We start from the raw sequence: 26054 nt of genomic DNA, 5'->3' as shown, positions 1-26054 counted from the left end.
ACAAGGCGGCTTACGGAGCTAGTGGACAGTATTGTTGAACAATTATAATATCCAGTGTGCACACATAGGGGGTTTCAGTTGAAAACACATCATCTTCACGCTAGGAAACTGGGTCAGTATGTTACAGGTCTTCAATGTACATTGCAATTTGACAGAAAACCTGAATGGCATAGCATGTCACTTTGTACAGAGCCTTATTGCAGAATCCTGTGATACAAATAACTTATTCGCCAGGCAGGGCTAAATTCCCTTCATCCATAGTACTCTTACTCATGGGTGAATCTTACATAGAATCCCTACAGTACAGGCCGCCACTTGGACCATCGAGTCTATATTGACCCTCTGATACAGCATCTCATTAAACCCCCCACTCTGTCCTGTCCCCATAACCCATTTACTCTGCTAATCCCCCTAACCTGCACACTTGTGACACTAAGGGGCAATTTTGCACTTAACCTGCACATAAGAGGACTGTGGTAGGAAACCAGAGCACGTGAAGGAAACCCACGCAGACACAGGGGAGAATGTACAAATTCCATACAGACGGCCACCCACGGTTGGATCCAAACCCAGATTCCTGGTGCTATGAGGCAGCAGTGCTAACCACTGTGCCACCAACATGACACAAAAATAACTGAATACACATTTATTCATATCACAGATCACATTTTAAAGTCTAAAAAGAATGAATGCATGTGAAAATAAATTATTCATGAAAAGAAAAGGTTCCAAATTACCTGTATGATAAAATGCCAGGAACATTAATAATAATCCCATGAAGACATTACTCAAGAAGGTCACAAATCCACAGGTTATCCCCTCAGGCACTGGATACACAGTCTCCACAAACAGTTCAAAGAAGAAGGGAATACTGCTGGTTATGAATACTCCAACTAATATGCACGATGTATATAATGTTGCTGCAATTACAAATAAAACCAGTTTTGTTTTTAGAAAAGTGATCCAATAGCTACATTTACACTAGAGTGATATGAACATACTATAGCGACAAGCACAAAGGCAGGCAGTAGGAATTCACTAATCATTTCTCGTCCTCCCCAACGAACAGCTGGTTGCAAATCAAAGAGGTTGGAAGGGGAAGAGAAAGAAAGTGCACAAACAGGAGCAGGAAAACAGCATGAAAAAAAGAGAAAAAGGTGAGAAATATGAAAGAGAGAGAGAAAGGGGGCTTTAACATTGACTTGATCCATTTTAAATGTGTGGTTTCCTCTCCTACTCCCATATTCTGTTTCTTAATAAATGCTGTTCATCTTATAATAATGTCCAATCTTGAGGATGAGCCTTTGGACTTGGAAACTTGGATTCACTTCATTGATTTTGGTCTCTGATATCAGGTTGTTACAAATTGAAATCAGCAATGAGATCTTTCACAAGATGAGAAAGGTGCACCTAACTGTATTCAAAACAGAAAGCAGAAACACCTACCATCACTGCCACTTAAAGTAGTACAGCATAAAATGAGGAGGTGGTTCCCAGGGTGACAAATATTTTATTGTGCACTTCTCCATGACCTAGCAAGGGAAGCACTTATTAACAAACCAAAGGCATAATCAACATGCTCTTTGCATTGAAAGCACTTAATAGGATTTGGATACAACAAGCAGAAAACCCTTTAAGCTTAAAATAGGCAGAATTAGTATCTGGAAACACAAAGCACAGTTTACACAAACTAACATAAGGAAGCTTGTTTTCCAAAGATATCTGAATTGGGATTTATTTGTATGCATTAAATACCTGGTGTTACAGGCAGGTGAGTGACGCCATTGAAGCAGGTGAGGGCAACCCATGCAGATGACAGTGTGGCTCCAGAGAATAGCAGGAGCAGGATAAGTTTAAGCATCCCTCTGAAGAAGTCTGCAAATCTGCAACAACAAAACATACAAAATGAGTCCCTCTTGCCCAGTTGAACTCAACAACGCTAAAGGGAAATGTTAAAAAGGAACACTCATAGTATAACCATGCATCTATAATAGCGTCTCATCATGTCTTCATAGTCAATGGATTGCTTTTGAAGTGTAATCATTGTTACATACAGGGAAACATGGCACCCAATCTGCATATAGCTAGACACGAACAAAAACGAATGAACAGTTTGAACAGCAAGTTTGGAATGCTGGCTGTAACACAGAACAATTCCAAATACATGAAGCAAAGTAAACAACTACAGAGAGGATGTAGTGCATAAAGTCATAAAACACAGGAACAGAATTAGGCCACTCGGCCCATCGAGTCTGCTCTGCCATTCAATCATGGCTGATATTTTTCTCATCCCATTCTCCTGCCTTTTCCCCATAACCCCTGATCCTCTTATTGGTCAAGAACCTATCTCTGTCTTAAAGACACTCAATGACCTGGCCTCCACAGCTTTCTGTGGCCAGGAGTTCCACAGATTCACCACTCTTTGGTGGAAGAAATTCCTCTTCATCCCAGTTTTAAAGCATCGTCCCTTTAGCCTGAGGTTGTGCCCTCTGGTTCTAGTTTTTCCCCACTAGTGGAAACATCCTCTCCACGTCCATTCTATCCAGGCCTCACAAAATGCTGTAAGTTTCAGTAAGATCTCCCCCTCATCCTTCTAAACTCCAACGAGTACAGACCCAGAGTCCCCAAATGAGGAGAGGCTGAATAAACTAGGCTTGTACTCGTTAGAGTTTAGAAGAATGAGGGGAGATCTCATTGAGACGTATAAGATGATGAATGGGATGGATAGGATAGAGGTGGAGAGACTCTTCCCGCTCAAAAAAGACAGTAGGACTAGGGGGCACAGCCTCAAGATAAAGGGGAGGCGGTTTAGAACGGAGTTGAGGAGGAACTTCTTCACTCAAAGGGTGGTGAATCTCTGGAATTCTCTGCCCGTTGAAGTGGTGGAGGCTGCCTCGCTAAATATTTTTAAGAAGCGGGTTGATGGGTTCTTGATAAAAGAGGGGATTAAGGGTTATGGGGAGAGGGCGGGAAAGTGGAACTGAGCCACGACAGATCAGCCATGATCTTATTGAATGGCGGGGCAGGCTCGAAGGGCTAGATGGCCTACTCCTGCTCCTATTTCTTATGTTCTTATGTTCTTATTAAATGCATGTTGGAAAAAACACTGGATGGAATTTCAGTCTTTTCCAAAGTCTTATACCTGTCTTTATAAAATTCCATGACTTTGCACCCTGTTTGGAAATTTCTGTGCCGTTAATCTGGCTCGAAAAATTACTTTTTGATTTGATTTATTACTATCACATGTATTATCATACAATGAGAAGTATTGCTTCTTGCATGCTTTACAGACAAAACATACTGCTCATAGAGAAGGGAACAAGAGAGTGCAGAATGTAGTGTTACAGTCATAGCTGGGGTGTAGAGAATAATCAACTTAAGGCAAGGCAAGTCCATTCAAAAGTCTGCTGGGCAGCAGGGAAGAAGCTATTCTTGAGTCGGTTGATACGTGACCTCAGACTGTTGTATCTTTTTCCAGACAGAAGAAGGCGGAAGAGAGAATGCCCGGGGTGCATAAGGTCCTTAACTATGCAGGCTGCTTTGCCGGGGCAGCGGGAAGTGTAGACAGAGTCAATAGATGGGAGGCTAGTTTGTGTGATGGATTGGGCTACAATCGTGACCTTTTGTACTTCCTTGCAGTCTAGGGCAGAACAACAGCCATACCAAGCTGGGATACAACCAGAAAGAATGCTTTCTGTGGTGCATCTATAAAAGTTGGGGAGAGTCACCACTGACATGCCAAATTTCCTCAGCCTTCTGAGAAAGTAGAGGTGTACTTATGTGTTCTATGATGCTGCGAGGGTTTCTATGACCTGCAAGAATTCAGATCACTACCCACCCCCCCCGACTTTCTTGGATAAGCATGGAAACTGGTCAACATCAACTGAATATTTCATTTGAAAGTACCTTCATCAACAGTATTGTTAATACTGTTCAATATCTTCAGGAGTAATGCATTGAGGTCAGATTATGTACTGAAGTCTGCCTTAGAGACAGGCGTCAACCTCTGCCTTAGCACTCACAGCTCTGCCAAGTGGACCCAGCTGTCAGCAGTCCAGGGCTATTATTCACGCTTTCCTCTTCATTCAAAGAAACATACTTCAACTATGAAACAAAGAACTTGAATTGGAAGAAAATCTTTCGTGGAGGGCAACTAACATGTGGAATTCTCCACCACAGACCAATGTTCGTGCACAGCCTATAAAGTAAATTCCCAGGATTATACAGCACAGAAGGATGCCATTCAGCAAATTGTGCTGACTCTAAAAGAGCTGTCCAAATTAGCCCCATTTCCATTGCTCTTTCCAAATGGTTCACAAATTTTTCCCTGCAAGCATATAAATCAGAACGTGGAAATAAACAGAATAGACATTCGAGCACTTCCTCATCAGCTGATGGTATGATCTCATTCGTTCTCCACCCACTATCGCTAGCCAAGCAATGAACTTCACAGGACGTGTTTACAAGTAGTATATATCCAATTTAAGTATTTCTTTTCCCAGACTCCCCAAGGCAAGCAAACTCCAAGACACTGGGCTAGCCCGTAACTCATTTCAAGTTCAAATTGCAACACACTTCCAATGCCTAAAAACGTCCTCATTTTGGAGCTTATAGTTATACAGGACAGGCAGGAAGAGGACACTTGACCCTAAATATCTGTGTTGGTTCTTTCACAGAGCTAACCAATTAGGTCCACTTCCTATGCTCCTTCCCCAAAACTCTGCAAATCTGTTTGTTTTCAAGTGTATCTCTAACTTTTGCTCCTTTAACAAGCCAGCATCGACACAATGGCTGACTGGCCTCCTTCTGTGCTGTGACCAAACTGTGATTTTTTTTTGGAATTACTTTTGAGAGAGGATTCAACAAAGGGATTCAAAGACTATTGGTGTGCATTTGCACCATAACTATTTTGTAACCATCAATTCTTCAGATGTCATCAGTGCACTTAGATCTGATATCAGAGCCTAAGCCAGTGGTAGAGTGATGCAGAGCGAGACTGTCAAGAAAGAAACTTCAATCTGCTTTGTTTTAGACACAGGTTGGATATCAATCATCAATTTACCAAATGTCACTGGAAGTCCCTAAATGGAGAAAACACTGAAAGTGAATAACCTTTTTCTGAGCCATTCAATGATAGCAACAGAATTGGAACATATTTTGACTACTCCTGCTACATGCATTAAGAGAGCAGCACTCTTAATGTAATAAAACATTCCAAAGAGCTTCACACTGCAGACAACAAACCAAATGGTAGTAACAGAATTAGTAAAGTTGAACAAGATCAGTTTTAGTGAAGCTTTTAAAGGATTGGGAATAGCAAGTTTTAGGGAAAGAATTCCAGCAAATTGGATGTAGACAGCAAGATGTACTGGTAAGTTCAGGATTACAATATGAGCGAGGTTGGATAGGCTCGGATTGCTTTCATTGGAGCAGAGAAGATTGAGGGGCAACCCAATCAAGGTGTACAAGATTTGAGAGGCATGGACAAAGTGGATAAAGAGTAGCTGTTCCCCTCAGCTGAAGGGTCAGCCAGGAGGGGTCATAGGTTTAAGGTGAGAGGTGGGGGTAAGTAGTAGTAGTAGTAGTTGTTATGTGAGGAAAAACATTTTTTGCCCAGAGAGGCATGACGGTCTGGAATGCGCTGCCTGGGAGGGGTGGATTATCGCACATCCTTTTAAAAATTACCTGCATGAACACTTGGCACGTCATAACATTCAACATCCTAGTAAACGGCATTAGGTGGGAGATCAGGTATTTCTTGCATGTTAGTGGAGACCTGATAGGCTGAAGGGCCTCTTCTGCACCGTGTGATTCTATGATAATGGCACCAACTTGTATTTATATGGTGTATTTATGAGAGTGAAATATCCCAAAGCACTTCATCACAGTGTTATCCAACAAACTTAGCCAGAGATATTAGGGCAACTCAATATTAGTCACTGAACAAAATTAATGCATTTGAAGAGGCAGCAGAGAAAAACAATAAGATGGATCCCAAGTGCATGGAGGATTAGATGTGAAAAAGATTTAGAGAAACTTGAGTTTCACAGTCAGGAAAGAAGAGTTCAACAAAATATTAAATTATAAAAATAAAAGACGCACAGGTTATTAGTTCAAAGGCAGAAAACTAGGACCAGATAAATTCAAATTAATTTATGTCATTTGATTATGGACAAATAAAAATATTTCAGTGGTAATTTGCACATTAATATTTAAATGGAAAACTAAAATCACAACCATGCCACGAAATGCATCGACATGCTTCTCCCAAAAGTGCAATGTAATTTAAACATACTCTAGAATAAGCATTTGAAAATACAATTAAAAATCATACACTGATCAAACAGAAAATTAACACAAAGATACCAACTGAATCCACAAGAGGAGACTTAGCTTCTTGCTTTTAACAAGTTCATCCAACATGTGTGAACATAAGTATGGCCTCTTGGCTGGGGAGTGAGGTAGCAAGAAGCTCTGCAGAAGTGATCTGCAATTGTCACCAATAACAGAAAGAAAGAGTAGGTTTCCTACATTAGAACAATGTCTGCATCGTTAAAGTTCTTACTTGTCTGTAAAGCACTTTGGGACACAAAAGGCACTATGTAAACACAAGTAAACACAGAGTCGAATTGCTCAGCAGGTCTGGCAACAATAGTGGAGAGAAAAATAGTTAAAGTTTCAGATCAAAACTGTCACCATCCAAACCCACAACCTTTGTAATTGGAACACCTTCGCAAACAGCTCTGTGGGTGTATCTAGACCTGCTGGACTGCAGCAATTGAAGGCAGCTCACCATCCTTTCGTGGACAATTAGGGATCGGTAATAGATGTTGATCTCGTTAACAAAACCCACATGCTGTGAACAATTTTTTAAAAAAATACCGAGACCCAAAGTTCTTGCATCTGGATAATTACGTATTTTGCCTTCCAAATATGGAGAATGTTTCAACTCCAGCAGCACAATTATCACAATGATAATCATAAAATGGGACACAAAATCATGGCACTCCAGAAAACCACATTCATGCCAACCTTTGATCATATGTGCCTTAAAAATGAAATCTGAAACAAGAACCCATGCTTGGATGGATTACTAAAATATGCGTGTCAAAAAATAAATTTCTTGGATGGAAAAATGTAAATAGGACTAACCGTGCAATCAGTATCCCAACAACACAACCACCGATTGTTGACCAAAACCCAATCCAGCCAGCATCAACCTGAAAAAAGAATTTAAAGGATTAATGAACGTAAAGTACTGGGTTGCTTCCTACTACTACTTCCAAAACAAGATATTATTTGGACATTTAAACTTGTTGCTTAGGAAGTATAAAGCAAGCTTTATGTTCTTTAGTAGATTTATCCAATTTGTCCACCCACTGCTTTTCCCCAAAAGCTCTAACTTTTTCCCTTCAAGTTTTTGCTTGAAACATGGGATAGAACCCTATTTTTAAAGCCTTCTTTAAACTTGAGGCCACAGACCATCCCAACATTGAACGGCATATTTATTGCTCACTCTCCAGTTTCTGGAAATGTAGTTCTCAGTTAATAAATCCAGTGACTGATTACTAAATTTGACCTCATTCGCAAAGTTTTCTGTACTTTTAAAGGTTTGGAGTACACAGCATCAAAGATTTTCTTTCATTTATCTCTTTGCTATTCTTCAAGCAACTAACTGCGAAAATCAAAACCCTTAAATGCAGGTGCCCGCGTGAAACAAGAGAACAATGAAGAAGTAACAAACTCAATTATTACAACTGGACCGGGGCACATCGTGCTCAGGGGCAGTACCTGCACTCCCCAAAGCCGTTTGTTATATAAGAGCTGTCTTAGGCAATGAACTTTTGAGTGAAGGACAAGTGAGAAAGATTCCAGTTTCTTACCTGGCTCACCTTGAGTGGTGTTAGAATTACGTCCAGTACTCCTGACCAGCCTGCAAATATTCCCAGAGGCATAGCAGAAGCCAATGCAACCATCAGAAACCTGAAATTGCTATGGTGGCAAAATAGAAAGTTTAAAGCATTACTTTCAAGTCAAGCCTCTGGCTTCAAATCAACTTTTATACAACAACTGTCTCATGTTGCACAAGCATGCCTGGGGTTTAACATTTTTATCATATTTTAGAAGCTTGCAGCACACAGTCCTCCAGATGTGGTCTCACCAATGCCCTGCATAAATGCAGCAAAACAACCCTACTTTCATGTATCATTTCCCCCGCAATAAATGACAACATTCAATTTGCATTCCTAATTACGTGTTATACCTAAAAATTAACTTTGTGACTCATGTACTCGGACACCCACATCCCGCTGTACTGAGTTCTGCAATCTATCTCCAATTAAATATATTGCTTTCCTATTCTTCCTTCTAAAGTGGACAAGTTCACATTTTCTCACGTTATACTCCAGCTGCCAATCTTTTGCCCACTTACTTATTTTTATCCCTTTGCAAGTTCTTTATGTCCTATTCACAAGTTACTGTGCGACTCACCTTTGTATCATCAGCAACTTTAGCAACTATGTATTTGATTCCTTCATTCAGGTCACTGTTATAAATTGTATTTAGCTGAGGCCCCAGCACTGATCCATGTGGCACTCCACTTGCCAACCTGAAAATAACCCATTTATGCCAACTTGTTTCCTGCTAACCAAACCTCTATCCATTTAAACATGTTACCCCTTACACCATGATAACCTTTGATGTAGCACCTTATCAAATGCCTACTGGAAATTGAGCAGCACATCCACAGATTCCCCTTTATCCATATTGTTTGTTACTTTCTCAAAGGACTCCAATAAGTTAGTCAAACATGGTTCCCCTTTCACCATTTTGATTCTGCCTGATTGCATTAATATTTTCTAAGTGCCCTGTTGTAACTGCCTTAATAATAGATGCTCACATTTTCCCTATGACAGTGTTAACTAGCCTGTAGTTTCTTGTTTCCTGCCTCTCTTTATTCCACTCTATTACCAGGTGACAATTTGGATGCTCATCTGAAGGTCAGCAATATTCCCCAAGTGCTGTACTTAGAAATCAGATTAGATTATGTTATCAAGTCCTACAGTGGCCAACCTACAGTCTCCGAAGAGATAAGGGCTCTAATAACTGGCAGTAAGAGGTTCTTGATCTATACTAGTAAATAAATAAAAGGATTAAAATCAGCAAGAACATTATGATGGTTTTTCTGAATGCCATATTCAGCATTTTCTAATATCGTACTTAATACATCAAGATTAAGGAATTCAATTCATGAATTGAGTTCTTCTAAGGTCACTCAAAGGAAAAGTAAACATTGGAAATACTTTTATGTTGTATGGTGCAGTACAAAATAAAATCAAAGTTGAAATTGATAGAGATTCAAGAACAAAAACCCTAGATAGGGAGTTACAAAGAAACTCATACCCAGCTTTAACTCAGTGATTCTTGATTCAATAACTGTTGTGCAAGAATAGGTTTCTATTTAATTATATGATCTTCAAGACTGATTAACAGTGTAGTCACAATAGCAAATTCAGGATAAATCTAACCTGACAGCATCAGAAATTTTCATTGGTGTTTGAAGGACAGTTTTTCTTAGCCACCAGTTCTGGCTCATGGATAAAGTCACTCTATATTTCAACAACGGCACAAGGCTCTCGTCAATCACAGATCACCTGGCACTACAAAAGCTCTGCTTGGCATCAAGATCTGGCAATGGCAATTCTCAGCACAATAGACTTCTCTGCTGGAATATAAATTACCTGACATTATGCGGGGCAAACCTACCCAAGAAGTCTGCAGATGCTGCTTCTGTAATTGAGCCTCTGGCTTGCGGCAGCTATACTGGGTGGAAGAGGTGGTTGCGATGGGAAGTACACTGTCAGAACAACCAGCAGCAAAGCAGTCACACCGAATTCTGGAAGAGGGAAAAAGGTCAGAGTGACAAGACGCACACTGGTACTGATCATTCTCAGGAATGAATAACTCTGTGATCAAATCTAATGCAGACTAAGAATTGTAGCATCGACACGTTGGCCACATTGTTGGCAAAAGCCAGGATACACTTGTGGATTTATTTTCTCAAGTATACCAACTCTTCTACACTCTCTGCAACCACTTTCATCTCCTCCTGTAACTCAAGTAGTAAGATTTCTTACACCAAAAGAGAAAATGCTGGCAAATCTCAGCAGGTCTGGCAGCATCTGTAAGGAGAGAAAAGAGCTGACATTTCAAGTCCAGATGACCCTTTGTCAAAGCTAGTTTCTTTTGGTTTCAGATGCCAGCATCCGCAGTAATTTGGTTTTTATTTATTAAGTAAGAATTCTTTATCGTTAAAACAGAGGGGAGATCTCATCATAAATGGCAGCAAATTAAGTTGACAATAACAAGTTTGAGATTATTATGGAAAACTATGGACCATACCAATTTACAGATAGAGCCAATAGCACAAGCTGCCTTAGAGGTATGCCCCTCTCTTTGAGGGCAAGAAAATAAGTTTGAATCTGCTGCAAAAGCTTTTCAGCTCGTCTCCCCACTAATTTAGTTTGGTGAGCCAAAGCGTCAAAAGACAGCTGTAGCGTAGGGATGGTGAGGAACTTACTGAAATAGAAACTAACTCAGAGTGCCACAACAAGCATTTCATTTAAGCAGCATTCATTACTTGAGCAACCCTGAGCAATTAGTCTTGGCAGCAAGTGTTGTATTTAGCACTTTCCCTTTAAGATAGATATTCAGGAGAATGGCACTGGCTCTTTAGAATGACTCAATTTAAATTAATGACATTTCAGCTGTGATTCTCTCACTCTGCAGAAGTGGGCATTTAAGAACTGTACGTTAATCACTCGCTTAATTTCCCCATTTGGATTTCAGTGGCAGTGCACCACTTTTGGCATCATGTGAGCTACTGGACCTTGATCAAAACCGTGGCAGTTTTAGTAGAACTGTAATTTCGGAATAGGCAACACAAAAGAGTATTTTAACATTTGAGAGAGCATAGTGCAATCAGTGTTTACCACAATCAGTTGAAAAGGAAAGAGAGATGTGGTTGTTAGGCTGAATACATGATTCTTTCCAGAACGGCAGCACATTCAAACACTAACTGTATAAGTTGTACAAATTGTCTTGTATAACTGTGCAAATAACGATCTTAGTAAAAATGGGCTTTAAAAAGAAAACATTTGGTCAGAGAGATAGATTGGCAAAATCTATTACAGGGCCACAAAAGATACAACCGGGGTGAGATTGCAATAGATTATAGTAGAAGTATATAATGGAGGAAGCAAATATGACCAAAACTGCTTCTGTTCTGTAGACCTTGAGTCAGTTATTGGCAGTTGCGAGTTCCATTAACGGCATTAGTCTGGAGCATTCAGAATGGATAATAGCATTAGCTTAATACTGCCACAGCTGTCAACAAAGGAGGCACAAGTGCAGTGAACTTGACTGAGCACAGAAAGGAAATATTTTTTCTGGTTGGGGGGAAATCCAAAACAAAGGGGCACACCAAGAGCTAGATTTTCCAGTAGTGAAATCAGAAAGTACGTTGGCACACAAAAACGTGGACTTCCCTTTCCCAAAATGCTGTGGATGCCAGATCAATTGAAATTTCCAAAATGGAGATATTCCTTTAATTAGGTAAAGCAATCAAAGGACCTGGATCAAAGGAGGATAAGTGAAGCCAAGTTACAGAAAGGACACAAATAATTGAATTGAAGGACAGACTGAGGAACTGAATGACCCTTCCTGTCCCGAAAATGAGACAATGGTTAAAATACAAAGACAGAATTCCATGATATAGTAATCATGGATGAACTCTGGATGGGGCAAGCTTTTTGTGACGAATGGTGTCAACTAAATGTTCTATCTTGTACTCCAAAAATGTGGGAGAGCACACAGCAACTCTGTGCACAAATTTATATCTATTGCACCTCACAAGATCCTAAATTTTATCCAGCAAACTGCATCTAGTGAGATCTGGAAATGTGCAGTCAGTTCTTGTCCAGAAGAAATCTGTACATACAACAGCTGCACTGAACTATTAGGCAGGTTGTTACTAAAAACAAAGTGCTGGAAAATCTCAGCGAGTGTGGCAGCACCTGTGGTGAGGAGAAAGGGAGTTAATGTTTCGACTCCAATATGATTCTTCTTCAGTACCCCAGCTGTTGAGTTTTTCCAGCACTTCAGGTTCTCATGTCAGAGCTCCAGCATCTGCAGTATTTTGCTTTTATCATAGGCAGGCTATTAATTGGTTTCCAGAGCCCTAGTCTGCAGCAAATTCCTCGGCATGCCAAGACTTCAGGGTCTGGAGAGATTATTTAGCACACTTGCAGATGAGACAAGGCGAGGCAATAACTTTCAAAATACTAAAACTTACAGAAAGAGGCAAAGAAAAAGCAACAGAAGTATTCACGAGCTAAAGTCCTAAGTCATTGGAGCAGGCATAGGCCATATGTACTTTTGAACCTACTCTTAACTGCAGATTCACTAGCCTCAGTGAAGAAATTTATCCTCAACTCAATTCTAAACGACTGACTCCTTATCCTGGGACTAATACACCCCCCATCCTACTGCTTTAGTCCACAGCCAAGAAAAACAACTTCTCAAGCCTACCAGCCTATCATGTCAAACCTAAGAAAACGTAACTGGTCTGATTAGCAAGTTTGCAGATGATACTAAGATTGGCAGAGTTGCGGATAGTGATGAAGATTGTCAGAAAAAAACAGCAGGATAGGCGGAAAATTGGGTGGAGAAATGGCAGATGGAATTTAATTGGGACAAATGCAAGATGATGCATTTTGGTCGATCCAATTCGGGGGGAGCTATAGAATAAATGGCAGAACCATCAGGAGATAGTCACACAAAGTAATCTGGGAGTACACGTCCACAGATCCTTAAAAATGGCAGCACAAGTGGAAAAGCTGGTGAAGAAAGCACATGGCATGCTTGCTTTTACTGGATGGGGCACTGAGTACAAAAGCTGGCAAATTGTTACAGTTGTATAAAACATTGGTTAGGCCACATTTGGAATACTGTGTCTAACTCTGGTCAACCACCACCAGAAGGACATGGAAGCTTTGGAGAGAATACAGAAGAAGGTTTACCAGGATGTTGCCATTATCTTAGCTATGAGCAGAGATTGATTAAATGGGGATTGTTCTCCCTGGAAAGTCAGAGGCTGAGGGGTGACCTGATAGAAGTTGATAAGATTTTGAGAGGTACAGATAGTGTGAATAGTTGGAAGCTTTTTCCAGGATAGAAATGACAACTACAGGGGACACAAGTTCAAGATAAGGGGGAAAAGGTTCAGTGGAAATATGCAAGGAAAGTTTTTTTTTACACAAAGGGTGGTGGGGGCCTGGAATGCACTGCAAGTGGTTGAGGCAGTTACGTGAGCTGCAGTTATGACTTGTCTTGATAGACATTTGAACAGAGAATAAAGGGATGTGATTGGCCTAGATAGATAAACGTGATTGGCGCAGGCTTGGAGGGCTGAAGGGACTGTTCCTGTGCTGAACCGTTCTTTGCTCTTAGTTGTCTATATATGCTTCATAAGATCACTTTGGATTCTTCCAAACTCCAGAGAATATAGATACTTCTACTCAATCTCCTCATGCCAAGAATTTCGCTTCCTCTAAGGCAAGCACAGCTTTTATCAGGTATGGATGGCCTCACCAAAACCCTGTAGAACTGCAGCAAGGCTTTCTTACCCTTATACTTCAAGTCCCTTGCTTAAAGGCTACAATTGACTTCTTCATTGTCTACCATATACACATTAACATTATTTTTCAATTTATTAATTTACTGCGCCGTTTCTTTACATGATACCCTGGAGATACATTTTGTATATCAAAAGTGGCAAGGAGCAGGACAGATTCACAAGATTGGCCCTTTCTTCTGTATCTTTTAGTCAAGAGGAAAAATAAATTTAGTTTGCACACTCTCCCCCAAACAGCTGTTCTGTAAGCGATTCCAAAGTTTCTTTGCATATTTTGAAGCACAGCATGGCTAAAAAGCAGGAAGAAACCATTTGGCCTGTAATGCCCATGCCAGTTCAAAGCAAGAACAATTCAAGTTATTTTCACTTCCTGTGTTTTCTCTGTAGCTTGGCAATTTTCTCTTTTCAGATGCTTATTCAATTCCCTTTTGAAGCCACTATTTAATCTTCTTCCACTACACTCTTGGATGGTGCGTTCCAGGACCCAATAACTCGCTGTTTTTTCTCATGTCCCTCTTGGTTCTTTCAGCAATCAGCTTAAAGCAGTGTCACTGATTTTTGACCTTTCCACTAATGAGCTACGATTTCTTTCTATTTATTCTATCTACTCCTCTCGACTTTCTCTTCTCCAAGGAGAACAACCCGGCTAGTTTAATCCATGCAAGGAATTGAATAACTGCATAAACTTCTTCTCAACCACAAGCTGTTCAAATCCGTACCCTTTCTTTGTCACGGTTTAAACTCTAAGTAGTGTTCCAGCTTAAATCTTTTAGGTGTCTTCTTTTGAGACTTCTACCATTTTAGCACAATCTCCATCAGGTCTGCACGGGAAAGCAAGAGTAAAGGATCTGTCTTCAGATAAGAATATCAGGTGTAGCACATACATTTCCAGATACTGAGGCAAACACAAACAAACAAGGAAATAGGGGGGTTTTTCTTATATCTAATATTACTCACCTGCGTATAACAGAGCTTGAATACGACCCTTCATAAAGTCAACATGACGGTTGGAGGCTGTTAGCAGAGGCATGGTACCATTGGGTGCTGGAACTATTAAAGGGCCCAGCAAAAATGCACAAGCTGCACCAAAGTAGTTGAACAGCGATCCAATGGCAGTGGCTGTGGCCCTCTGATCTGGAGGGAACCAGGTTGTTGAGAGAAATGGAGGTGCATTTACAATGATAGGACCAGCGAAACCATTGAGCAGCTGTCCAGTGTGGATCAACCTAAAAGCATAGAATAAAAATTACAACAGTGAATAGATGCCAACATTTCTTATATGCTCAATGACAATGAAACGTTACTTACAATAATTTAAGAATCAGATTTTGAACAAAGCAAATGAAACGCAACATGAAATTAAAACAAAGACAAGTAAATAAAGTCAGCTGCGAAGCAAGCTTTGGAACCAGCAGCTCTACAGAAGCAATGAATAATTTGCAGACTCATGCCAGAAGGTGTTCCAGTCTAATCCAGTCAGGACTAGCTATTCATCATAGAGATTTAGTGTCCTTATACTGTGTGTTCATGTTTTCAATAGTAAAGAGAACCGTCCAATAAAGATATGTTGCATTGAAGTACGAAAGCCCATTTGTTGAAACTACCTTCACCAAGCCAACTAGTTAAAATAGTCTTTCTGGAGACACCATCTTGAACAGCGCCAACAGCTTTCAAAAGGCTTTACAGACGTTCTTGGTTGGACAGGACAATCACAGCTTTGTCAGTTCCAACAAAATGACAGTTCAATAATGCTCTAAATCCCCTGACAAAACGGTGAAAAATCATTAATTACTTCAGCAGTCATCAAAACAAAGCTGACAGAACATGCAACACTACAGTATGGCATTGCTGAGGGACGCACACAACACAAGGTATCACTGGCATTTCTTTTCAAGCTCTTGCTCACAAAAAGAAATGGAACCTTGGTATTGCAACTAGACCACAATAAATTCATTGACAAAAACATATTATCATCCCTGAAAGAGAAGCAAAATTCCTTGCTTTGAGTTGGAAGTACAGTTTGTAATCTAAAATGAAATCTATTCCAGGATAGCCAATGGAGGAAGCCACTCAGCTCATTGGACCTGCTCTTTCAAAGAATTATTCCACCAGTCCTATTCCCCCTGCTCTTTCACTGGCAGGTCTGTCAATGTTTTCATAGAATCATCATAGAATTCCTACAGTGTAGAAAGATACCATTTGGCTCATGGCACTTGCACCAACAATAACCCCACCTAGGCCCTGTCCTCATAACCTCACTTATTTACACTGCTAGTCCCCCTGACATTAAGGAGCAATTAATTTAGCATGGCCAATCAACCTAAACCGTACATCATTAGATTGTGGAAGGAAACCAGAGAACCCAGAGGAAATCCATGCAGACAAGCAGAGAATGTGCAAACTCCACACTCAAGGCTGGAATTAAACCTGGGTCCCTGGCACTGTGAGGCAGTAATGAACATAAGAACATAAGAAATAGGAGCAGGAGTAGGCCATCCAGCCCTTCGAGCCTGCCCCGCCATTCAATCAGATCATGGCTGATCTGTCGTGGCTCAGTTCCACTTTCCCGCCCTCTCCCTATAACCCTTAATCCCCTCTCTTATCAAGAACCCATCAACCAGCTTCTTAAAAATATTTAGCGAGGCAGCCTCCACCACTTCAACGGGCAGAGAATTCCAGAGATTCACCACCCTTTGAGTGAAGAAGTTCCTCCTCAACTCCGTTCTAAACCGCCTCCCCTTTATCTTGAGGCTGTGCCCCCTAGTCCTACTGTCTTTTTTGAGCGGGAAGAGTCTCTCCACCTCTATCCTATCAATCCCATTCATCATCTTATACGTCTCAATGAGATCTCCCCTCATTCTTCTGAACTCTAACGAGTACAAGCCTAGTTTATTCAGCCTCTCCTCATAGCTCAACCCCCTCAACTCCGGTATCAGCCTAGTAAACCTCCTCTGCACTCCCTCCAAGGCCAAAATATCCTTGCGCAGGTGCGGTGCCCAAAACTGCACACAGTACTTCAGCTGCGGCCTCACCAATGCCCTATACAGCCACAGCAAGACCTCCCTACTTTTATATTCAATCCCCCTCGCTATGAAGGCCAGCATCCCATTCGCCTTCCTGACCACCTGCTGCACCTGCAAGCTGGGTTTTTGCGACACATGCACAAGGACCCCGAGGTCCCTCTGCACCGTCGCCTGCTGCAGTTTAACCACTATGCCACTCTTTTCAATTATTTTTCCCCAAACCCTTTTGAAAGTTACTGTTGAATCATCTTTCCAGGTGGTGCATTCCAGATCATAACACATGATGTGGAATTGCTGGCGTTGGACTGGGGTCGGCACAGTAAGTAGTCTCACAACACTAGATTAAAGTCCTCTCAAATAAACCTATTGGACTTTAACCTGATGTTGTCAGATCTCACCAGTACAAAACACAAAGAATCTTCATCCTTCTTTGGTTCTTTTACCAATTAACTTAAATTTGTATTCTCCGATTACCTGCTGGTAGAAACAAATCTCCATAACAGACATCCAATTTCTAACATCATCTCCATCTCTCTTGTGGCAACTGTCTTAGTCCTAATCATTCTATATGCAACTTTGATGTCATATCTGACCCTGGAAATGAGCTTTCAAATCAAATATCCAAAGTAAATATTAAGACTATTATCACATCATATAATTGTTGGACTCAGCCCGTGTCTTAGCTCATTTGCTGCTGAAACATTGCCATGAAACATTGAAATGTTGCCATGTCAACATTATTTCTCGAATTGACTATTCCAACACGTGCTTGGCTAGTTTCCCATAATAAATCCTCCATTACCTCAGGTTCATTCAACACCGCAACTCAGCTCTTAACTTGAACTAAGTCCCATTCACCCACTATCCCTGTGCCTGACGACCGACATTGGCGCCCAGTTGAATGATACCATGCAATTGAAATTCCCACTCATTCTCAAATCTCTCCTTCTCTAGTTGTGCAATCCCCTCTTTATTTCCATAATCTTACAATCCACGCAGAGAGATATACTCTGATCCTGGACTCGAGGACCCCCAATTTAGATGGCCTTATCACTGGCAGTTACACCTTCAGCAGTGCAGCCCCTGAGCTCTGGAATTGCCTCTCTCCCTTCTTTTTTTCTTTTAAAGATGTACATTTAAAAACTAGCACTTTTGTTAACTAGGTCATCTGCCCAAATGTGTGTGGGGCTTAGTGTCCACATTTTGCTTCATAACAGTCCTGTGAAACATCTTGGATATTTGATTCCATTGAATATGCTACATAAACGTTGCTGTTGTACTCTAACAAAGCTCCTCAAGTTTTAAAAAATCGTATTAAATGCCCCTCTTAAACTTCTGTCTCAAGGACAGCATTCCCAGCTTCGCCAGTCTCTCTCACATAACTGAGTCCCCCATCCCTATTATCATTCAAGTAGAGACGGCACGGTGCCCGGCTTGGATCACTATATGGAGTTTGCACATTCTCCCCGTGTCGGTGTGGGTTTCCTCCACAGTCTAAAAGACGTGCCGATTAGGTCCATTGACCTGAACAGGCGCCGGAGTGTGGCAACTAGGGGATTTTCACAGTAACTTAATTGCAGTGTTAATGTAAGCCTTATTTGTGACTAATAAATAAACTTTAAACTTTTAAAAACTTTAGATAACCAGCATTTCACAACAGGGCCCCCTGGAGAAAGCAACATTCACAATATTGCTGAGGATTTACCAGAAACACGAATGGAAAAATAATTTCGTCAAGCACGATGTTGATGGAATTTCTCAAAAAACAGCAAGTGTAAAAATAAAACTTGTCACCAAAACTGAAGCTTTCCCGCGCAACTTACTGAATGGTGTTAATTCCTTTATATACTTGAAATTTTAGTTCATGTCACAAGCTGCCAATAGGTTCAGGCAGCAGTTGGCAATACAAGTGGCATATGACAATGGCAATACAAATGACATTGCAAAATGTCATACAGGTTTACCAGGTGCAGTATAATTGTTGACCATATCCAATGTGGCAGTGAAAATGCTGACTTTTGAATGCATTTCTGCAATAAATGATCACTTGTTACTGCAGATCATTTCTAATAAAATCAGGTGTTAATTAAAAATGTGTACTTATATTGTAACGCCTTAGGCACTAAAGTGTTCAGCCAGGTGTCTGGCACACCATTACAGTGTTCAAAATCTTTGAGAAAAGATCAGTCATGTTCCTCTTTCTTTCCGGTATACGTACTTTAGATGTAAATCCAAAACTTCAGCGTAGCTAACTACACAGGTAACTCACCAGCTAAAGGCACCTTGCTTAACAAGAAGTTACATTTAGCTAGCACTTTTTTAAATACTCCAAGAAGCTTCACAAGAGCAATATCAAACAAAATTTGACACTGCCACGAGAAGACATTCGAACCTAAAGCTTGCTTAAGGAGGGAAAGCCCGGGAAATTACCGACCGGTGAGTCTGACCTCAGTGGTTGGTAAGTTGATGGAGAGGTTTCTGAGGGACAAAATTTATGAGCATTTATAGAAGTTTAGAATGATCAGGAATAGTCCGCACAGCTTTGTCAAGGGCAAGTCGTGCCTTACGAGCCTAGTTGAGTTCTTTGAAAATGTGATTGAACACATTGACGAAGGAAGAGCGGTGGACATGATTTATATGGACTTCAGCAAGGCGTTTGATAAGGTCCCCCATGCAAGACTTTTTGAGAAGGTGAGAGGACATGGGATCCAAGGGGCTTTGGCCTTGTGGATCCAGAACTGGCTTGCCTGCAGAAAGCAGAGAGTGGTTGTGGATGGGTCTTTTTCTGCATGGAGGTCGGTCACCAGTGGAGTACCCCAGGGATCTGTTCTAGGACCCTTGTTGGTTGTCATTTTCATAAATGACCTGGATGAGGAAGTGGAGGGATGGGTTAGTAAGTTCGCTGACGATACGAAGGTTGGTGGTGTTGTGGATAATCTGGAGGGATGTCAGAAGTTGCAGCATGACATAGATAGGATGCAAGACTGGGCGGAGAAGTGGCAGATGGACTTCAACGTGGATAAATGTGTAGTGGTCCATTTTGGCAGGACCAACGGGATGCAGGAGTACAATATCAAGGGTAGGAGTCTTAGCTGTGTTGAACAGCAGAAGGATCTTGGGGTCCGGGTCCATAGGACTCTTAAATCGTCCTTGGAGGTGGAGGATGTGGTCAAGAAGGCGTATGGTGTACTGGCCTTCATTAATCGAGGAATTGAGTTTAGGAGTCGGGAGGTAATGCTGCAACTTTATAAGACCCTTGTCAGACCCCACTTGGAGTACTGTGTGCAGTTCTGGTCACCTCACTACAGGGAGGATGTGGAAGCTATTGAGAGGGTGCAGAGGAGATTTACAAGGATGTTGCCTGGATTGGGAGGCATGCCTTATGAAGATAGGTTGAGGGAGCTAGGTCTCTTCTCCCTGAAGAGACGAAGGTTGAGGGGCGACCTGATAGAGGCTTATAAAATGTTGAGAGGAATAGATCAGGTAGATTCTCGGAGGCTATTTTCCAGGGCTGAAACGGTTGCTACGTGAGGACACAGGTTTAATGTGCTGGGAAGCAAGTACAGAGGAGGTGTTAGGGGAAAGTTTTTCACTCAGAGGGTGGTGAGTGAGTGGAATCGGCTGCCATCGGTGGTGATTGAGGCGAAATCGCTGGGGTCTTCTAAAGACTTCTGGATGAGTATATGGGATCTAATGGCATTGGGAGTTATAGGTAGTTCTATGGCTTGGTAGGTATGGATGTGATCGGCGCAGCTTGTGGGCCGAAGGGCCTGTTTGTGCTGTAGTGTTCTATGTTCTATGTAAAGGAGGGAATTTCAGAGCTCTGGGCCTAAGGAACTGAAGGCAAGGGCAACTGAAGGTATGGTAAGCAGCAATTTAAACCAGGGGTGCTTAAGCAGTTAGAATTAGAGTCGAAGAGGGTTACAGCACATCAAATATTTCAAATGTATTCCGCAGCACGTCCAATTTAGAATTTATCACAGACTTTCCAGGAATGGAAGTGAGAAGAATCCCAGTCTGCTGAAACAGGCCTTTCCTTGTCAATCTGTTGATGAGACATGTTATGTGTTAAATTCCAACATTTAGTGTAATCTGTGACTCAGTTGGTAGTGCACTCACACTCAGCTAGAAGGTTGTGGACACAGATTCCATTCTTGGACATGAGCATGCAAGACAAAATGAACCATGCAGTGCAGCAGAGGTATGCTGCAATGATGGACGTGCTGAATTTTGGATCCAGTATTGAGCTGAAGTCCCATCTGGCCCCACGGTGGATGAAAAATATCCCGTGGCACCATTCTAAAGCAGGGAAGTTTTTAGAACATCCTGAGTAATAGCTATCCTTCCATTAACACCATGCTGAACAACAGACAGAAGAATGACTTGATCCCAATCTTAGAAATTATTTCTGATGAATCCTCTTTTTGAAATACGCAAGGATTAAAAGATATCAATACAAATATCTAACTTCCTTTTATTCCATCACATGAGACACAAAGTTATTTAATTTTCTGAGAGTGTAATGGACAAACTTTGCACGAAGCAAGGGAACCCACAATTCTGCATTCAGCCTTAGAATTGTGGTCCAGATGCCATGAGTTTCAGGGTAAAAGGAAATCATAAGGCGTGTACCTTCTAACTCAAAATTCTGCCCCATTCTACCTGAAGATAATAGTAACCAAAGATTAATTTTGGTATATCTCTGGAGTTTCCAACCTTTGATACTTTGGCCACTGGGAGGTTCATTCACAGAAATGTTCCTTATGAAATTTAAGGCTTTTTACCATTTTCAATTTAGGGGAGGCGATGGCCTAGTGATATTATCACTCAACTATTAATCCAGAAATTCAGCTAATTTTCTGGGGACTTGGGTTTGAATCCTACCATGGTAGAAAGTGAAATCTGAAATGAATTTTAAAAATCTGGAATTAAGAATCTACTGACCATCATGAAACCATTGTTGATTGTTGGAAAAACCTATCTGGTCACTAATGTCCTTTAGGGAAGAAAATCTACCATCCTTATCTGGTCTGGCCTATTATGAGACGCTAGAACCACAACAATATAGTTGACTTGCAACTGCCCTCTGAAATGCCTAGCAAGCCACTCAGTAAGGGCAGCTAGGGATGGGCAATAAATGCTGGCCAACCAGCGACGTCCAAGTCCAATGAATGAATGAATGAAGAATTTGTCTGGAAGCCATAAAGTCTTGGATTCATGTCTTCATGTTACAGTTACGTCAGCACTAGCAGAATTCATTATTTAAGAGAACTGGAGGGCCTTGAAAGAAAATCTAATCTTTTCCTTCCCTTTAGGGGCAGATTTTCCTTTGCTACATCAGTGTCAGTGGATAGAAAATGAGGCAGGGAGTCCACTACAGCATGTATACCTCAGAAGCAGGGGCAGAAGTTTCTCAACCCAACGCTCGACTGTTTGGCCACATTAAATTGAAAGCATGGGGACTAAGGAAATGTGCCAAATTTCTTAATTTTCTTATGGGATACTGCTGACACCTGGCTCCACCAGCAAAAGGATGCCATAAAATATTGAGGTGGCAGCAGTAAGATAACTGATGGCCTAGATAGTGAGAGGAGGGGTATGGTCATGACCACCACTCCCTCCTCCTCTTTTCCTCTACCTGGTTCAACAGCGGCCACAGCTTATTCAGAGCCTTTTGTTCAGCTTGCGATTAAAACCTTCTGGGCTCTTTAGTTAATATTCCAGTGGGTCTTCTACTGCAGTTGTGGGTTACTTGCGCTTGGAGAATGCACCGTGAGATCACTCTGCATAGGTCATCAAGTTTGGACCAGGAAACAGGTCAGGTCCGCAACAGCTAAAAGTTCTGCCTCAATCAATTCTTCACCAGAGGGAAGTCCAGGCCATGATCTGATATTTGAACTCCCTTCTGAACTGTTGGCATTATTCCCCTCCACTCACCATCCAGCCCAACTTAACATAATATTAAAATTTCAGTGTGCTCGAGGGGACTGCCATTACTGCTGTCCCATTTAACCTCATCAAGATTTTTCTAAATGCAGTAATCCTCCAATTTAAACACAGTACTAATCCTTAGATGTTTAACAGATCTTCTTGCCATTTGCTTTTATATGCACAGTAGTCAGCATTTTCCCAATTCTCCCTAGTGCTTCTTAAAAGGAGGAAATGCAACATAGTTGGTTTCAATTAAATCTTTAAAAACCTCTTAAACACAGTAACAGCTAGGTTCATTAGGCAAGTCATAAAATCAATCATGTCTGATCTTAAGATTATACAAGCCTTTAAATGGGCAAAATGCAGTACTTAAATCTTGAATGATTTTGGTCAAATCCAAGAAATGGTTTTGTTTTATATGGCAGATTTGCTTTCTTTACACATTTAAACATCAATAATCCTATAGATTGAACATTGATAGCAAACTACAACTACATTCAAACTGGCGTAATTAAAAGGCATATTATTGGTTCCCATTAAAAATCCAATGAAATTTAGTTCAACACTCTTCAGAGGCAAAAGGGTTTTGGTTTTGATATGCAAGTTTTATCAATGTTGTGCTGTTTTGGGCGCCGTACTTACGCAAGGATATTTTGGCCTTGGAGGGAGTGCAAAGGAGGTTTACTAGGCTGATGCTGGAGTTGAGGGGGTTGAGCTATGAGGAGAGACTGAATAAACTAGGCTTGTACTCGATAGAGTTTAGAAGAATGAGGGGAGATCTCATTGAGATGTATAAGATGATGAAGGGGATGGATAGGATAGAGGTGGAGAGACTCTTCCCGCTCAAAGGACAGTAGGACTAGGGAGCACAGCCTCAAGATAAAGGGGGGGGGGGGGGGCGGTTTAGAACGGAGTTGAGGAAGAACTTCTTCACTCAAAGGGTGGTGAATCTCTGGAATTCTCTGCCCGTTGAAGTGGTGGAGGCTACCTCGCTAAATATTTTTAAGACGCGGGTTGATGGGTTTTTGATAAGACAGGGGATTAAGGGTTATGGGGAGAGGGCGGGAATGTGGAACTGAGACACAACAGATCAGCCATGATCTTACTGAATGGCGGGGCAGGCTCGAAGGGCCAGATGGCCTACTCCTGCTCCTATTTCTTATATTCAATTACAGCAAGGTATAATTATGTTTTAAAATCCATTCACATTAAAATATAAATGCTCGACCCGCAGCTCAAGGTTTGCAAGTCAAATTTGAACTACATCAGCAGCAATATAAAATCACCATTTTATCTCATTGAACCCCAGAATGGACCAGTTTTTGACTCAGCATCTTTTTTACCTTCTTAGTATTTTATATTCTGCCGGTGCTTCAGATTCTGTTTGTTTTCATTTCTTTGTATTTTCTACGTGGTGTTAAGTAATTTCTGTTTAAAAAAGTTAGCTGTCTTGCTTGTCTTGCACTCAACTTACAATGCTTTAATGTTGCGAGCTCTAAGGCATCTGAATGGGCATTGAGCACTCCAAAGTTCACTCCGTACTTTTGATAAAATGTTACATTATGTTGATAAAGTCACTGCCAACTCCCAGGGATTTCACTTCAGCACTGAATTATGCAAGATACCGATTGCCTTTGAGGGGTTTAAGTATTCGAGGATCCTACACTCTCCCCTCGCATTAAAGTTGGTAACTTAGGAAAAGGTATTTGGATAGGATCCAGAAGAGATCATTCTGGATCTATTGTGGAAAGCTTTGTGCAGAAAACAAAGGCTACAAAGTAATGATCCTGTCTTGGACCATGCTCCCTAGATAAAGATTATATCAGGTTACAATGTAACAAAGCTTTGCACAAAATTTTCAATAAAGACATTTATAGAATTAGTGAGACCACGTCTGGAGTACTGTGTACACTTTCAGTCTCCTTATTTGAAACGGGATATAATTGTATTCAAAGCACCTCAGAGAATGTTCACTTGACTCACTCCTGGGACGAGGGGCTTATTTTATGAGGAAAGGTTAAACAGGTTCAGCCTGTACCCATTGGAGCTTAGAAGAATGAGGGGTGATTTTATTGAAACATACAAGATCCTGAGGAGACTTGATAGTGGGGATACCAGGAGGACGAGAACAAGGGAGGTTTAAGAACAAGACACCTTCCTTATAAGACAGATGAAAATTATTTTTCTGAGGGTTGTTAGTCTGTGAACTTCTCTTCCACAGAAAGCAGTGGAGGCTGAATCATTGAATTTATTCAAGATCAAGCTAGATAGGTTTTTGAGTCAAGAATTACGGGGAGGTAATGGAGATGAGATCAACCATTGTCTTATTGAATAGCCCAGTCCTGCAAAATCTATGTTCCTAATAGACCATTTGGATGAATAATCCCAAATACACACAAAAAAATCATATATCATTTAGCATCAATTTGTCCAACCAGCAACACCTACCACTTCTTGACTGTTTGGTTGTCTATGGGAATACATCTCAGTAAGGCGCCAGTCATCATCAGCAAGGCAGTGAGAACCACAGATAGTCGCAGGCCTGTGGAGAAAACAAAAAACTGAGTCTCACTCACAAAAATTTTAAAAAAGCAGAAAGGAGAGCACTTTGCTTAGTGGGGGTGGGAGGAAGGGATTTCCAAATAAAGAAATCAATTACCGTCAAGTCTTTTCACTGTAGCCCCTCCCTCCCTGGTGAGAACAAAGAGAAAACTGCACAAAAACTTTCTACCTTCAAGACCTGGGAGAAAAACAGAATAAACCTTGGGGAAATGTCAACAATTGCAGCTCATGAACTATAGCACACGAATGGCCTCCGCAGTAGATAGTGGTAGAGGACCAGTTTCCCCACAAATGTTGCACTGAGAAGCAGTACCATATCTATTAGTATATTCCTGAAAAGTCTAGATACAGGTGAAGTTCTCCATAAAGGGAAAATGGAAGGAGAATCAGCACTTTCCACTTATATTTAGAATTTGATTTATTATTGTCACATACATTGGAATGCAGTGAAAAGTATTGTTTCTTGCTCACTATACAGACAAAACATAACCGTTCATTTATGAATATAGTGTTACAGTCACAGTTAGGATGTGGAGAAAGATCAGTTTAAGATGAGACAGATCCATTCAAAAGTCTGATGGCAGCAGGGAAGAAACTGTTTGTGTTGGTTTGTACGTGATCTCAGACTTCTGCATCTTTTTCCCAAAGGACGAAGGTGGAAGAGAGTATGCCCGGAGTGCATGGGATCCTTGATTATGCTGGCTGCTTTTCCAAGGCAGCGGGAAGTACAGACAGAGTCAATGGATGGGAGTAGAGTTTGCGTGATGGACTGGGCTACGTTCATAATCCTTCATAGTTACTTGCAGTCTTGGTCAGAGCAGGAGCCATACCAAGTTATGATGCAT

The 26054-nt window shown here is 41.1% G+C and overlaps 1 protein-coding gene across 1 annotated transcript in view; it reads right to left on the bottom strand.

Annotated features, from left to right (window-relative positions):
- Window positions 1–26054, bottom strand: part of slc49a4 (solute carrier family 49 member 4) — a 67181-nt gene that overhangs the window by 22068 nt on the left and 19059 nt on the right. The window contains exons 2-8 of the mRNA XM_080199510.1: window positions 25096–25189; window positions 14651–14919; window positions 9766–9895; window positions 7884–7992; window positions 7153–7220; window positions 1756–1883; window positions 738–920 (exon numbers count right to left, since the gene is read on the bottom strand). Coding sequence (XP_080055636.1) covers window positions 738–920; window positions 1756–1883; window positions 7153–7220; window positions 7884–7992; window positions 9766–9895; window positions 14651–14919; window positions 25096–25189 — 981 coding nt within the window. The remainder of the gene's footprint in view (window positions 1–737; window positions 921–1755; window positions 1884–7152; window positions 7221–7883; window positions 7993–9765; window positions 9896–14650; window positions 14920–25095; window positions 25190–26054) is intronic.

Source organism: Carcharhinus amblyrhynchos, chromosome 11 (genome assembly GCF_965287045.1).
Source record: "Carcharhinus amblyrhynchos chromosome 11, sCarAmb.v2.hapA, whole genome shotgun sequence".
Classification (NCBI taxonomy): domain Eukaryota; kingdom Metazoa; phylum Chordata; class Chondrichthyes; order Carcharhiniformes; family Carcharhinidae; genus Carcharhinus; species Carcharhinus amblyrhynchos.
Note: the sequence above shows the minus strand (reverse complement) of the source record. Positions and strands in the feature narration are given on the sequence as shown.